At 39.6% G+C, this 13,508-nt stretch overlaps 1 protein-coding gene across 1 annotated transcript; it reads left to right on the plus strand.

The window, feature by feature from the left end:
- The first annotated feature begins 1,075 nt into the window (after positions 1 to 1,075).
- On the plus strand, positions 1,076 to 5,345 carry LAMTOR5 (late endosomal/lysosomal adaptor, MAPK and MTOR activator 5). The gene is made up of 4 exons (XM_007449290.1): positions 1,076 to 1,131; positions 1,976 to 2,037; positions 3,950 to 4,067; positions 5,017 to 5,345. The coding sequence occupies exons 1-4, from the start codon at positions 1,097 to 1,099 to the stop codon at positions 5,075 to 5,077; spliced, it is 276 nt and encodes a 91-aa protein (XP_007449352.1). The 5' UTR covers positions 1,076 to 1,096; the 3' UTR covers positions 5,078 to 5,345.
- Positions 5,346 to 13,508: the final 8,163 nt, after the last annotated feature.

The raw sequence follows: 13,508 nt of genomic DNA on the forward strand, positions 1-13,508 counted from the left end.
GCTACAGAATTGTATGCCCAGTATGTGTGTCAATTTTGCTTAAAAAAGAAACAACAACAACATTAAAAGCATACATCTGCAAAGACAATTGGCTGAAAGAATATTCTCCAAGGGATTAATAGTCATCTCTGGACAGAGGCTATAGGTGGGCTTTCTTTCCTTATTTTTATTCTTTTTGTTTTTTTAGCTCCAGATTCAGTAATGGTTCTCTGTACAAACTCATTCTTTTTTTTTTTTTTGGTACGCAGGGCTCTCACTGTTGTGGACTCTCCCATTGTGGAGCACAAGCTCCGGACGCGCAGGCTCAGCGGCCATGGCTCACGGGCCCAGCCGCTCCGCAGCATGTGGGATCTTCCCGGACTGGGGCATGAACCCGTGTCCCCTGCATCGGCAGGCGGACTCTCAACCACTGCGCCACCAGGGAAGCCCCTCTTTCCTTATTTTTAAAAGTGCTTTTATAATTAACTTTTTTTAAGATTATTTTTAAATAGTCCTACCTAGTCTTTATCACAAGTGACACGTTCTTCCCCAAGCCCTCGCCAAACGGGAAGAACCAAAGTTTTCGTTAAAATCCCGACACTTCCCCCATACCTATTAGCATTGTTCCATCTCGTCCTCTAGTCCCTGTGTCCAGTCTTATCCCCTACAAGCCTGGGGACCCTTCACCGGGGTCCTGTGTCTCTCTTGTCTCTCTCTGCCCCACGGCCTAGATGAGACCCCGTCGGACCGGCCGGGTTATTGTAAAACTTCAACAGGGAGTGGCCCGACTTCTCGGAGTCGGTGGAATTGGAATCCAAAGGTCTGTATGGAGGAGACAAAGGGACAGGCCAGGAGGCCGGCTCCGAGGGACGACTGCAGACCTCCCTCCCACGGCGGCATTCCGCGCCGTGCCCTCGCCTGTTGCACAGGCAGCAGAACCTCCGCCCGGCTCGCGGCGGCGGGCGCGTAAAGCTGTCATCCCGGACACAACGCGAAGGCTGCGCCGCGAAGTTTGTCCCTTTGGAGGCACCGTCCCTGCCCACGGCCCGCTCGCGTCATGTGAACGACCGAGGGGCACCCGAGACCAGCGGCGAAGAAGGAGGCGACTCGCGGCGGGATGGAGGCAACTTTAGAGCAGCACTTGGAGGACACGTGAGCAGTATTCTCGTCGGCCTGTCCTGGGGTCGCGGCTGGGGGATTTGAACGGGACAGAGGGCGCGAGCTGCGAGCGCCGGCCGGGCGTCTTGGGGACGCTCTGTCCCGGGGCCTCCGGGGTGGGTGCGAAATGACCCGGAATTAAATCCCGCTGGGGCTCCGCACACTCCCTCCCGAGCGGGTCTCCGCGGCCGGAGCCCAAACCCGACTCTCGTGCTGAAATTGTCTGGACAGGGTCGTTCTTCGGGAGTTTTAGGAACCGGGTTCGTTTGCGGGAAGGAAGTACCACTTGTGCAGAGCCCTGCCTTATAAACATAAACACACGCGTATTTCCTTCCGGGTGTAACCAGTTACTTGCTGAAAGGCATCCGTTAAATTTTTCGAATGAGTAATATCTACGGAAAATCCAAAGTTGGAAAAATAGAAGAAGGCATACAGGGAAACACCTCCCTCGCATCAGTGCCCCTCAGCTTCCCACTACCCCTCCAGGAGGCAGCTCGTGTTACTTGAGTTTTTCAACAGTTGTTTCAAGTGAGTTAGTATGTTAACAAATGCATTTTTAACGAAGGCAACAAAATCCCAACTATTGCAATGTTTGTGGCCCTCCAGAGCTCAACAGTACCTGGCACGGTCTTTATTCTCATGAGAGAGAAACTATTTAAATCAGTTAATTGTAATTTAATTTTTCTTGGGGCAGGGGTGGGCGATAGTGAGAAAAGGTTAACACTGATTTCAAGTACTACAACAGTGCCTGGTACAGAGAAAGCATATTTGTGTTATAATTATTTAAATTCATTTTCCCACATCATTTGCTTTCTTCTTCCTGCGTTCCTGGAATTAGAATGAAGAATCCATCCATTGTTGGAGTCCTGTGCACAGATTCACAAGGACTCAATTTGGGCTGTAAGTATCTCACATCAACCCTTTGGTGGATTGCACAGCATTTGATGTTGACTGGGAGCCTAGTGTGCTATTCTCTAGTTTTTATTTCCTGTTACCCTGCCACTTTCTGGGGACTTTTGCAAGCGTAGACATCATCCCCAAATAACAAAATTAGGAAATTGAAACTTCTCAATTGGTATTTATAAAGGTAGAAATGTTCCTTGAAGTCCTAGCACTACAGAGTTGTTTCTACTGAAGTAGTATTTGAATCATTTTAAATTGGGTCTAGAAAGGACTTCAGATAATGACAACAGTTACCATTTATTGAATTTTGCCATATGGTGGGACTGTGAAGCTTTGTATACATTATCTCTAATTTTCACAATAATCCTGCTAGATGGGTGGTGTTACTTTTTAGTCCAACTTCACTTAAGAGTAAGTGAGTAGGTAGTAAAAATGGGGGCTGCAGGGTTGGACACACCTAGCTTCAACCCCTGGCTCTTCCATTTACTAGTGGTGTCAGCTTGGACCAAAAAGAACCTTTCTGAGCCTCAGTTTCTTTACTGAGTTGTTGCTTAATAATAATTATTATTATGGAATTGCATTTATTGAGCTCTTATAATGTGCCAGGCACCGTTCTAAGTGCTTTGTGATTACTAAGTCATTTAATCCTCATGACAACCCTGTTAGGCAAATAAAGAAATGGAGGCACAGAGGTTGACTAACTTGCCTAAGGCCATACAGCTAGTAAGTAGTTGAGCTAGGATTTGAGTCTGGCTCTGAAGCCTCTTAATCAGAATACTATAAAATTATATATGTAAAGCACTCAGCACAGAACCCAGACATAATGCTCAATAAATGGTAACAATTACTGATGAGAAAATAAATCCAGAAAGGTAACAATGGAAGCCTTCAGCTAAGTAATGTCAGAACTAGTAAACCCAGGACACCTTGCTCCTTACTCCTCTGTACTGCAGGACTTTTTAAAGCTCTGAATTTTTGCTGGGAGGGTAATTGAAGGAAGTAGTCTGTAACTCAGGTTTTACACACAAATCAGTTTAGTTGGAAGAAAAAAGCCAGATTTTTTTTGAGGCACTTGCCAGGCTCACAAAGGAAAGGCTGAAATTCAAGTGCAGAAATGTAAAACTAAATGTACTCCTTCAAGAAAACTTCGCCCAAAAGACTGCACTGTGTGTCCAGTTAATGTTTTATGTAACAACAGTAAATCCATCAACTCTGCCATATTGGCATGTCTATTACCCGAGTTAGTTTCCGGCAGATGGGCTTGTGTTGCCTTTATATACAGAAAGATATTGTAAACTTAGTAATTACGTTTTGTACCTGACATCCAAGATTTAGTTATTATCTACAGGCTAAAACAAACATTAGTAAAAAGCCAATTCTGTTGCTATTTGAAAAACCAGTTTATTCTAGTGGAAATAATTGCTCACAGAATATTTATACATGCTGTTAAGGTGATCTTACAGCCAAACTCCTGAGTAAAGATCTTTACATCCTTTGAGGTTGATCTCAGTAAAAGGAAATCAGATTTTCCATGAGGAATTAATTAGTTTCAACAAGTCTCTTGCCCTTACTGGTTTTTGTCAGTCTCACCTATGAATTTCTTCGTTTCAGTTTGCTTTCAGATTGACTTGAATTACAGCTTCCTTATATGCTTGAGAAGGTGTTTAGAGATGGTGATGGGAATGACTTGGAAAATTGAGTGTTATGGCCTTTTACTGACTTAAAAGCTTTATTGGCTTTCTCACTTATGTAACCACTGAGTATCAGGGCAGAATCATTTTATGTCAGTACCTAACCTAAGAGACCATGAGCTGAACCTTCTTTTTGTGAATAATTCAATTCAGTTCTACTATACCTCTATACTCATTTTTGGACAGTCAGGCAACGTGATATCATCTCTGTCTTCCAGGCCGCGGAACCCTGTCAGATGAGCATGCTGGGGTGATATCTGTTTTAGCCCAGCAAGCAGCTAAGCTAACCTCAGACCCCACTGATATTCCTGTGGTGTGTCTAGAATCAGATAATGGGTGAGTAGATGGCAGCAGATCCCTTCCTTTCCTTTTCATTCAGAAAAATCAATCCCTGGGAAACTTGACTGGGGCTTGCCCTGTGTTCATCAGTGATTTCTCAAAGTACGTGGAGGAAGGTTTCACCCCTTGGACCACAGGAGCAGATGGATTGATCTCCAAAGCTAATGTGCTTTCACACCACAAAGACATTTAAATGAAGAGTAAGAGTCCTCATGAACTATCAATAAAAGAAGCAATAAATAACACAGAGGAAGACTAAACAAAGAACAGAAACAATGTCTGTAGTAATAGAAATACCAAAGACATTCCAAGTGAGAGTCCTCCGAATAATAGTAAATGAAAAAAGCAGGACTATGCACAGGGACTTCCCTGGTGGTCCAGTGGTTAAGAATCCACCTTCCAGTGCAGGGGATGCGCCTTCCAGTGCAGGGGATGCGGGTTCGATCCCTGGTCAGGAAACTAAGATCCCACATGCCGCAGAGCAACTAAGCCTGCACACTACAACTACTGAGCCCACGTGCCACAACCAGAGAGCCCGTGTGCCGCAATGAAGAACCTTCGTGCTGCCATGAAAGATCCCACTGTGCTGCAACTAAGACCCGACACAGCCAAAAATAAATAAAAATTTTAAATAAATAAACTATGCACATTATGATCACAGTTCTGTAAAGTGAGAAAAACTGTGTATATGGTATACATGCAGATTAAAAAAGGAAAATATTAATAGTGGTTGTCTTTGAGTGATAGGATTATAGAATTAATTTCATTTTTATATTTTATACTTTTCTGTATTTCCCAAATGTTTTATTGTGTTTAGATATTGCTTTCATACATAGAAAAGTAAGAATTATTTTTTTAGTTGTGTCCTAAACCAAATAGCATATTTAATCTTACGTTGACTCCCACTTGCACCACTTTACTGAATATCTTCCACTTTGCCTTTCAGGAACATTATGATCCAGAAACACGATGGCATCACAGTGGCAGTGCACAAAATGGCCTCTTGACATCTTGTATCAGTTCTCCAGCAGCTTGTCATGGGGACTCAATCGTACCTTATGTTAATTATCTTATAGAGCTATTAGAGTTCCAGTAATTAGGCCATCATGTAATGTGCATTGGGCACTTTTCTATTAATTTTAGAATAAGCTGCTTTTTGACACTCTGGATTGACATCAAAATACTAGTTAAGGGAAGTATGTTTTGAAGCAAGTTTAGGTCACTTTGTATACAGAATTTTGTTATGTTTAATAAAACTGGTTGGAGGAAAGCTTGGATCTTTTCTGAATTCTTTAAACTCTTATCAAATGTTTATTTTTTCAATTATCAAATTGTAATTTTTCTTAAAAAGGTAACTGCTCCAAACCATTCTGTTTCGGAAGCTCCTGAAATACACAGATTCTCACAGAAACATCCATGGGTATATAAAACAAGTCAAGCATACTCCTACCCCATAATAAAAACATAATAGTAGATATCATAAGTACTTACTATATGCCAGGAACACATTCAGTTCTTGTTAACAACCCTATATGGGTTCTCAATAGCAAAGAGGTGGAAGCAACTCAAATATCTGTCAATGGGTGAATGAATAAACAAAATGTATATACATACCATGGAATATTATTCAGTGTTAAAAAAGGAAAGCGATTTTGACACATGCTATAGCATGGAGGACTCTATGCTAAGTAAAATAAGCCAGTCACAAAAAGACAAATCCTGTATGATTCCACCTATGTGAGGTACCTAGAGCAGTCAAATTCATAGAGATAGTAGAATGGTGGTTGCTAGGGTGAGGGGAAAAAATGGGGAGCTACTGTTTAATGGGTACAGTTTCAGTTTTATAAGATGAAAAGAGTTCTAGAGATGGGTGGTGGTGATGGTGGCAACAGTAATATAAATGTATTTAATACCTCTAAACTGTACACTTAAAAATGGTTAAGATAAAAAAATGGTTAAGATAGTAAATTTTGTTTTATGTATTTTACCACGATAAAAGTTTTAATTAAAAAACATGAACTAATAAAAACCACCTGAACTAATAAAAAATTCAGCAGAATTACAAGATGAAGATCAACTTACAAAAAGTGAAAAAGCTTCTTCTATACCTCAAAATAGAAAATAAAACATTTGCAATAGCAACAAAAACAATAATGCATTTAGGAATTAATAAAGGATGAAAAAAACCTGTATGGAGAAAAAGTTTAAACTCTTAAGGATTAAAAGTTGAGCAGAACTAAATAAATACAAAATATTGAATACAATGTAACAAAAGGATATCAAATCTGCAAAGAATTTTTCCTGAATTCAATGTGTTGTAATAAAGATGGCAGTAGGAATTTTTTTTTTGTAAACTTGACAAACTTTTCTATTACAGGGAAGCATAAAAGTTTCATAAATAGCTGTCAAAAAAAAACCCCTATATGGTAGGTACTCTAATTTGTCCCATTTTGCATTTGTGTAACTACGGCTAAGGAATTAGCAGAGTCACCATTTGGACCCAAGCCTCCAAGTCAGAGCCTTACTTTTAACAGCCAGACTACTACAGAAGTAGGTATGTTTGGCCAGAAGAAAATCTACCAGTTTGAAAGTATAGGACATTATCTTCTCTTCAGACTTTACCATTCTCAACAGAATGGTGCATAAGAAGATACAAAAGACTTCATTTTGTTGAATTTGAATGCAGCTCGTATTGCTCTGTAGCAATTTAATATTTGACAGTATACAAAGAATATATATCATTTATTCAAAAATATCAAGCAACTACAAATATATAAAGTGCTAGTTTAAGCACAGTGATCTCATAATTTAAGGAATGGTGGGAACCCTCCCCAAATCTTAACTCATTTCTTCACAAAGAGTGAGGACAGGGAAAATACAATCTTGGTAGTGCTTGTATATACTCTAAGTCCGTAAGTGCCAAAAAGTTTCATGGACTGTATTTATCAGTGGGGTGAGGGTAATAGTGGTGACAGGAAAATCATGCTGCATCCTTGCTGAATAACATTAGGGCCAAGAGTTAGAAAGTCAGAGGTTGAGGGAATTATTTTAGTTTAAAATCATATAAGCTTTATTAAGTCGATTGGGTACAGATGTCAAAATTTAACTAATATCCCAATGGTGGCTTAAGAACTCTTTGCTCTTGATATAAAGCCCCACATGATTAATAAGAACCATTTTTAATGAACTAAGTTCCAATAGCAGGTCTGTTAATGCACAGTTACTGTATATACATAGTCCTCACAACAAACTTGTAAATAATATTAGCCACATTTTACAGGTTTGGAAAGAGATTCAGAGAGGGTAACTTGCCCAGAGTGTGCAGGCTTAAATAATGGCAAAGTTGAGATTCTAACAAAGTCTGCATTTCCCACTACACCTCAAAGCTTTCTATATGAAAGACATGTTTCAAGGGGTTCATCTCTGACAGCATCTTTGCAGCTTTCCTAGCCTCTGGGAATGACTCATTGTTCTGCCACATTTCAAATCTGACCCAGCCCTCAGCATCAGAGCTCTCTAGCAATACAAAGCTAGCCTCATGTCATCCTGTGATCAGAATCATAGACAGCCCCGCTTTAAAAGAGCAACAAGTACCTACCAAAAACAAAGTCTTACAGATGTTTACTAAAAAATGCTTTCTAGATTACGTTAGTAACTACATATAACTCTCTGAAAACACTCACCTTCCCTCTTTTGGGTTTTGTCTTCTGCTGAAGGTTTGTTTGATCCTTACCACCAGACCCACATAATTGCATAATCTTTTCCATTGTTAACTTAGAGGCCATCTTCCCAAACCACTAAGCTGTGCTTCTGCTAGTGCTTGAATCAAAAATATTATAGAGTTGGTTTTAAGAGCCTGAGAAGCCCCTTACCTTTTAAGGAACATGCATAAATATGTGCAGATTTTCCAGATAAAACCAGAAAAACACACATCAGCCTAAAATACACTCTGGTTTAAAACCTGGAACGTTGGTGCTGGGAAGATGAAAGGCAATTTCCTGTTGACTTTTTTTTTTTTTTTTTTTTTTTTTGATGTGGAGGGTGGAGCAGAGGAAGGAAATGGGATAAGAAAACTGAATTGTCCGAGTAATGTTCTAGGAGACTCAGCCTTAACCATTTCCAAAATGCAATAGAAAAAAAACTTTCATTAAAATTAAATATAAGTATACACCTTTCATGGGAGGTGTTTGGAGTTAAGGTAACATGTATAGAAAAGTAATTAAAAGAGGGCTTGGAACTCCAAAGTACTAACCAGAATCTTCAGTCATTACACAGAAGGTACACAAATATGCTGCAGATTGCCATTTATAGCCCAGGAAATGTACTGCCCAACTCTGGGGCCCCACTCCCTGCCTTGAGCATAATGTTAAAAGATAAACTTGAGGCATATTAAAAATGATAAGAGCTTATCTCAGCAAAAATCGATGTGAAGCTGGTGCTGACAAACCAGAGGAGGTTAGGAGCGCTCTACCATTCAGGAGCTCAGGGAGAAGCTTTTACAGAGAAAATGCAGAAGCAAAGCAAGGAAATTATTGATTGGCTACAGCTTAAAGCCTAGTTGGCTGTATGTGACTGGTTGTCCTTAGGTTTTGTTTTTTTTTTAACATCTTTATTGGGGTATAATTGCTTTACAATGGTGTGTTAGTTTCTGCTTTATAACAGAGTGAATCAGTTATACATATACATATGTTCCCATATCTCTTCCCTCTTTGTCTCCCTCCCTCCCACCCTCCCTATCCCACCCCTCCAGACAGCCACAAAGAACCGAGCCGGTTTCCCTGTGCCATGCGGCTGCTTCCCACTGGCTATCTACCTTACGTTTGTTAGTATATATATGTCCATGTCTCTCTCTCGCCCTATCACACCTCACCCTTCCCCCTCCCCATATCCTCAAGTCTGTTCTCCAGTAGGTCTCTGTCTTTATTCCTGTTTTACCCCTAGGTTCTTCATAACATTTTTTTTTCTTAAATTCCATATATATGTGTTAGCATACGGTATTTGTCCTTCTCTTTCTGACTTACTTCACTCTGTATGACAGACTCTAGATCTATCCACCTCATTACAAATAGCTCAATTTCGTTTCTTTTTATGGCTGAGTAATATTCCATTGTATATATGTGCCACATCTTCTTTATCCATTCATCCGACGACGGGCACTTAGGTTGTTTCCATCTCCGGGCTATTGTAAATAGAGCTGCAATGAACATTTTGGTACATGACTCTTTCTGAATTCTGGTTTCCTCAGGGTATATACCTAGTAGTGGGATTGCTGGGTCATATGGTAGTTCTATTTGTAGTTTTTTAAGGAACCTCCATACTGTTCTCCATAGTGGCTGAACCAATTCACATTCCCACCAGCAGTGCAAGAGTGTTCCCTTTTCTCCACACCCTCTCCAGCATTTATTGTTTCTAGATTTTTTGATGATGGCCATTCTGACTGGTGTGAGATGATATCTCATTGTAGTTTTGATTTGCATTTCTCTAATGATTAATGATGTTGAGCATTCTTTCATGTGTTTGTTGGCAGTCTGTATATCTTCTTTGGAGAAATGTCTATTTAGGTCTTCTGCCCATTTTTGGATTGGGTTGTTTATTTTTTTGTTATTGAGCTGCATGAGCTGCCTGTAAATTTTAGAGATTAATCCTTTGTCAGTTGATTCATTTGCAAATATTTTCTCCCATTCTGAGGGTTGTCTTTTGGTCTTGTTTATGGTTTCCTTTGCTGTGCAAAAGCTTTGAAGTTTCATTAGGTCCCATTTGTTTATTTTTGTTTTTATCTCCATTACTCTAGGAGATGGGTCAAGAAGGATCTTGCTGTGATTTATGTCATAGAGTGTTCTGCCTATGTTTTCCTCTAAGAGTTTGATAGTTTCTGGCCTTACATTTAGGTCTTTAATCCATTTTGAGCTTATTTTTGTGTATGGTGTTAGGGAGTGATCTAATTTCATACTTTTACATGTACCTGTCCAGTTTTCCCAGCACCACTTATTGAAGAGGCTGTCCTTAGGTTTTAATTTCATAACCTTGAGGCATTTACAGGCTTAGGTTTTGGTTTGCTTATGTAGGCCACACAGCACTAGAGCCACCTTAGTCTAATGGCCTCCTGTTGCCTCAGCCAAGTAGCTTGTTAATTTCTTGCATTTGCTACACTACCAGAGGTGTTGATCCAGCTACAGCAAGAGGTATTTGCTATGGCACAGACTCTTCCTTGTTTAGCCAACAAGTAATCGAAAGCAATTCTACTATCTCAATTCTACTATCTCAAATACCAAGAAAACCTAGGGACCTCTGTTCTGTAGGTATGGCCTTAGCAAGATTCAGCGATAGTTGCCAGAGAAGCATTGTCTTGCCGTGCATTAACAGAGAGAAAAAAGCAAGTAGTGAAAAGGCAAAAGGAATAAAGGTTTCAAATAGGAAATAAAGATCTTGATCCATGATCTCGGGAGAGCTGTCCATCTCAAGATGCTATCTGCTTCTGGGGAGGAACCTCCATAAGCCAATTTTAATTTTAGGTCTCCAGTTGTTGTACAGTTCCAAGAGTCTGGAGGAGCCCTTTTTAACTGGGAGATACGGACCCAAGGTTTAAGACCCTGAAGTTTGACTGCTGACTTGGTATGGTCCCTTCTAAGGAGGTTCAAGGGTAGTCTTTGTTCTTAGTGATTTCAAATCAGAAGGGTAGGAGAAAACTGGAAATCTTAGTTTGGAGAGTAGCCAGATATTTGAGAAAACTAGAACAATTCAGGATCCAGTCCGGTTTACAGGTATATAACAAAAGCTCAAAGACAGTGAATAGGACTAGAATCTGATATCCACAAGATCGTATTATAATTTTCTACTGCAACATAATTTTTTTTATAATCACCCCCATTTCTATCAAAGATAATCACAGTAAGACTAATTTGTTTGCAGAATAAGTCTAGTCTTATAAAACTTGGGCTGATTATTTACAGAGGTGCAGTAGGAAGAGTAATTGACCATATAGGCTCTTTTTAAATCTGTTTTGCTAGGACTTTTCATAAGGAATCTTAGATTGAACTTTTAAAGGCTCTCCAGATTAAGAAGCCAAGTCAAGGATTTGTCATTTCAGACTTCATCTGGAATACCTGTAGATTTGGGTGAATTCCTCTCTTCTCAAGGTTCCCAAGATATCCTGAGGTTCTCAGGCCTGCCAGGAAGTGACCTTCCTTACTCACCTGGTAAGGTTTCTTGCAACCCTATAAACAAGATGCCAGGCCAGTTTTTCTCAGGAGCTTTATTGCCTCCATAAAGTCAACCTTAGTTCCTTAAAACTGTCTGGTCATATCTGATTTTATGCATATTCTCAAATATGACATTTCAGTCAAAGCCTTGGTAATATAACCAAGGCTTCCAATTGTGTCCTGTTGTAAGAACATATTCTTATTGGGCTTCTGTAAATCACTATATTGCCATGAAAATAAGACTACACAACAAATTTCCAAATTCTGGAGGGATCAGGTAGGGAAAAAAACGTTTCACTTTTGTTTACAAAGGTATAATTTACCAAACTGCCTTAAGTCATAAACAGCTTAAGAGAGAAAGGTTTCCTTAAATTTGGAAAACAAAACATTAAGGAATCAGCCGTGTTTCAAAGAAAAAGTTGTAAAAAACATTATAATCATCCTCATCAGTTCATTTAATCATGTTAATAATTCTTGTTCAGGATGAATCCAGTTTTTTCATTAGCTCTGAAAATTCTTACCCAGTTCACTTTTATGCTCTTAAACTTATCAGAAACCTGTATTCTAGATCTTTCCATGGATCTCTAAAGACAAAGAAGCATTTCTGTGAAAGCATCAGAGTAAAACAATAACTCTCTGCAAATGACAAAAAGACTTTTAATAAAGTCCTTCCATACCTTTCCTTACCCCCTAGACACATTCTACTTTCCTTCCTACTTTTCACACACAGTTGTTTCCTTTCACCCCTATATTTTAGTAGTTTTAAACTACATATAACGATTAGAATTCGTAACCCTTAGAATCCTTACTTCCTAGTGAAAACTAAGGAGCAAGCAATTGTGGACTGTTACACTAGCATTCTGTGGATTGGCACATTTATTAAATACATTGCATAATTTCCAGAAGTATATTCTTCCTCACAGTAAACTTTTCGATGTGGCATAAAACACGTTTACCAATAAACCCAAATATCTTTAGTTCCTCTGTAATAAGAAGCCAAAGTAGATAAAATGCCCAAAGTAGATAAATTTGTGTTCAGTAATTAATGTTTCAGTATTAAATCTTACTTGGAAATGATCTAGTCAATGAATATCCATAATTTAACTCAGTAGAACTTGCACCTAGTTTCCAAATCGCCCCCCACATACTTTTGTTTTTGTCTTTCTAATAAGAATCACCTCCCTGAAGTCCACATTTCAAAGAAATGGCTCTAAATACTTGAGATGCAGAACGCTTACATCTCAAAGCTCAAAGGCACAGAAAAAGGATGTAAGTTCCACCAAGAAGGACTCTTATTCCCTAAATCCAGATGTTTTATAATATCTGCAAGCCTTTTGAGCTGAATAGGGGAGGTTTTGAGATTGGTAAAAAGGATAGACTTTTCATTGTTTCTAGAGCTGCATTTCTGTTCTTGTCAAAACTCGATTTGTAATACAAGTAGTTGTTCTTTATTCCTCAAAGAACTGGGTTGCCACCTGAATGACAGCAAGAGGCCCAGTGAACCCACCCATCCAACTATATTATCTTCAGTTTGCTTCTTTATGTCGGGGAGATTTCCAACTAAGATGAAAATTAAAAGATTCCTATGTTCCAGATTTGGAGCTGTGTATCTTTTGAATGTTTTAGTAAATTCTTCCACAGTGGCCTCAGAATGTTTTTCTTTCCCTCTGGGTACATAATTTCATTTCAGCTTGGTGGAGAAGCCCTTAAAAACAGTTCCTATCAGGCTCTGAATATCAGCTTCCAAAGTAACCAACTTTTTTTTTTTTTTTTTTTGCATTTTGGCCGCGCTACGCAGCAAGCGGGATGGCATGTGGGATGGTTCCCCAACCAGGGATCAAGCCCCGGCCTCCGCAGTGAAAGCACCAAATCCTAACCACTAGGCCATCAAGGAACTCCCCAGAGTGGCCAACTTCTAACCACAAAGATCACTAAAAAAATCCTTTTAAGTATTTTATTAACACGTTTTAGGTGGGACAAACAGTAACTATTCCTGGCAATACTGAACAAACTTTTCTTTTACTTTTAAACCAAAGGTACCCCTATCAAATGACTCAAAAACAAAACCATGGTTTAACCATGGATGCAAGAGGCATCCCCAAAGAAAGCGCAAAAGATACTACTCCCCCCAGCCCCAAGATCCAGAGCCACTCCCAAAGATAATCAAAGAAAGAAAGACTTAGGGCTTCCCTGGTGGCACAGTGGTTGAGAGTCCGCCTGCCGATGCAGGGGACACGGG

Source organism: Lipotes vexillifer, unplaced genomic scaffold (assembly GCF_000442215.2).
Source record: "Lipotes vexillifer unplaced genomic scaffold, Lipotes_vexillifer_v1.1 scaffold393, whole genome shotgun sequence".
Classification (NCBI taxonomy): domain Eukaryota; kingdom Metazoa; phylum Chordata; class Mammalia; order Artiodactyla; family Lipotidae; genus Lipotes; species Lipotes vexillifer.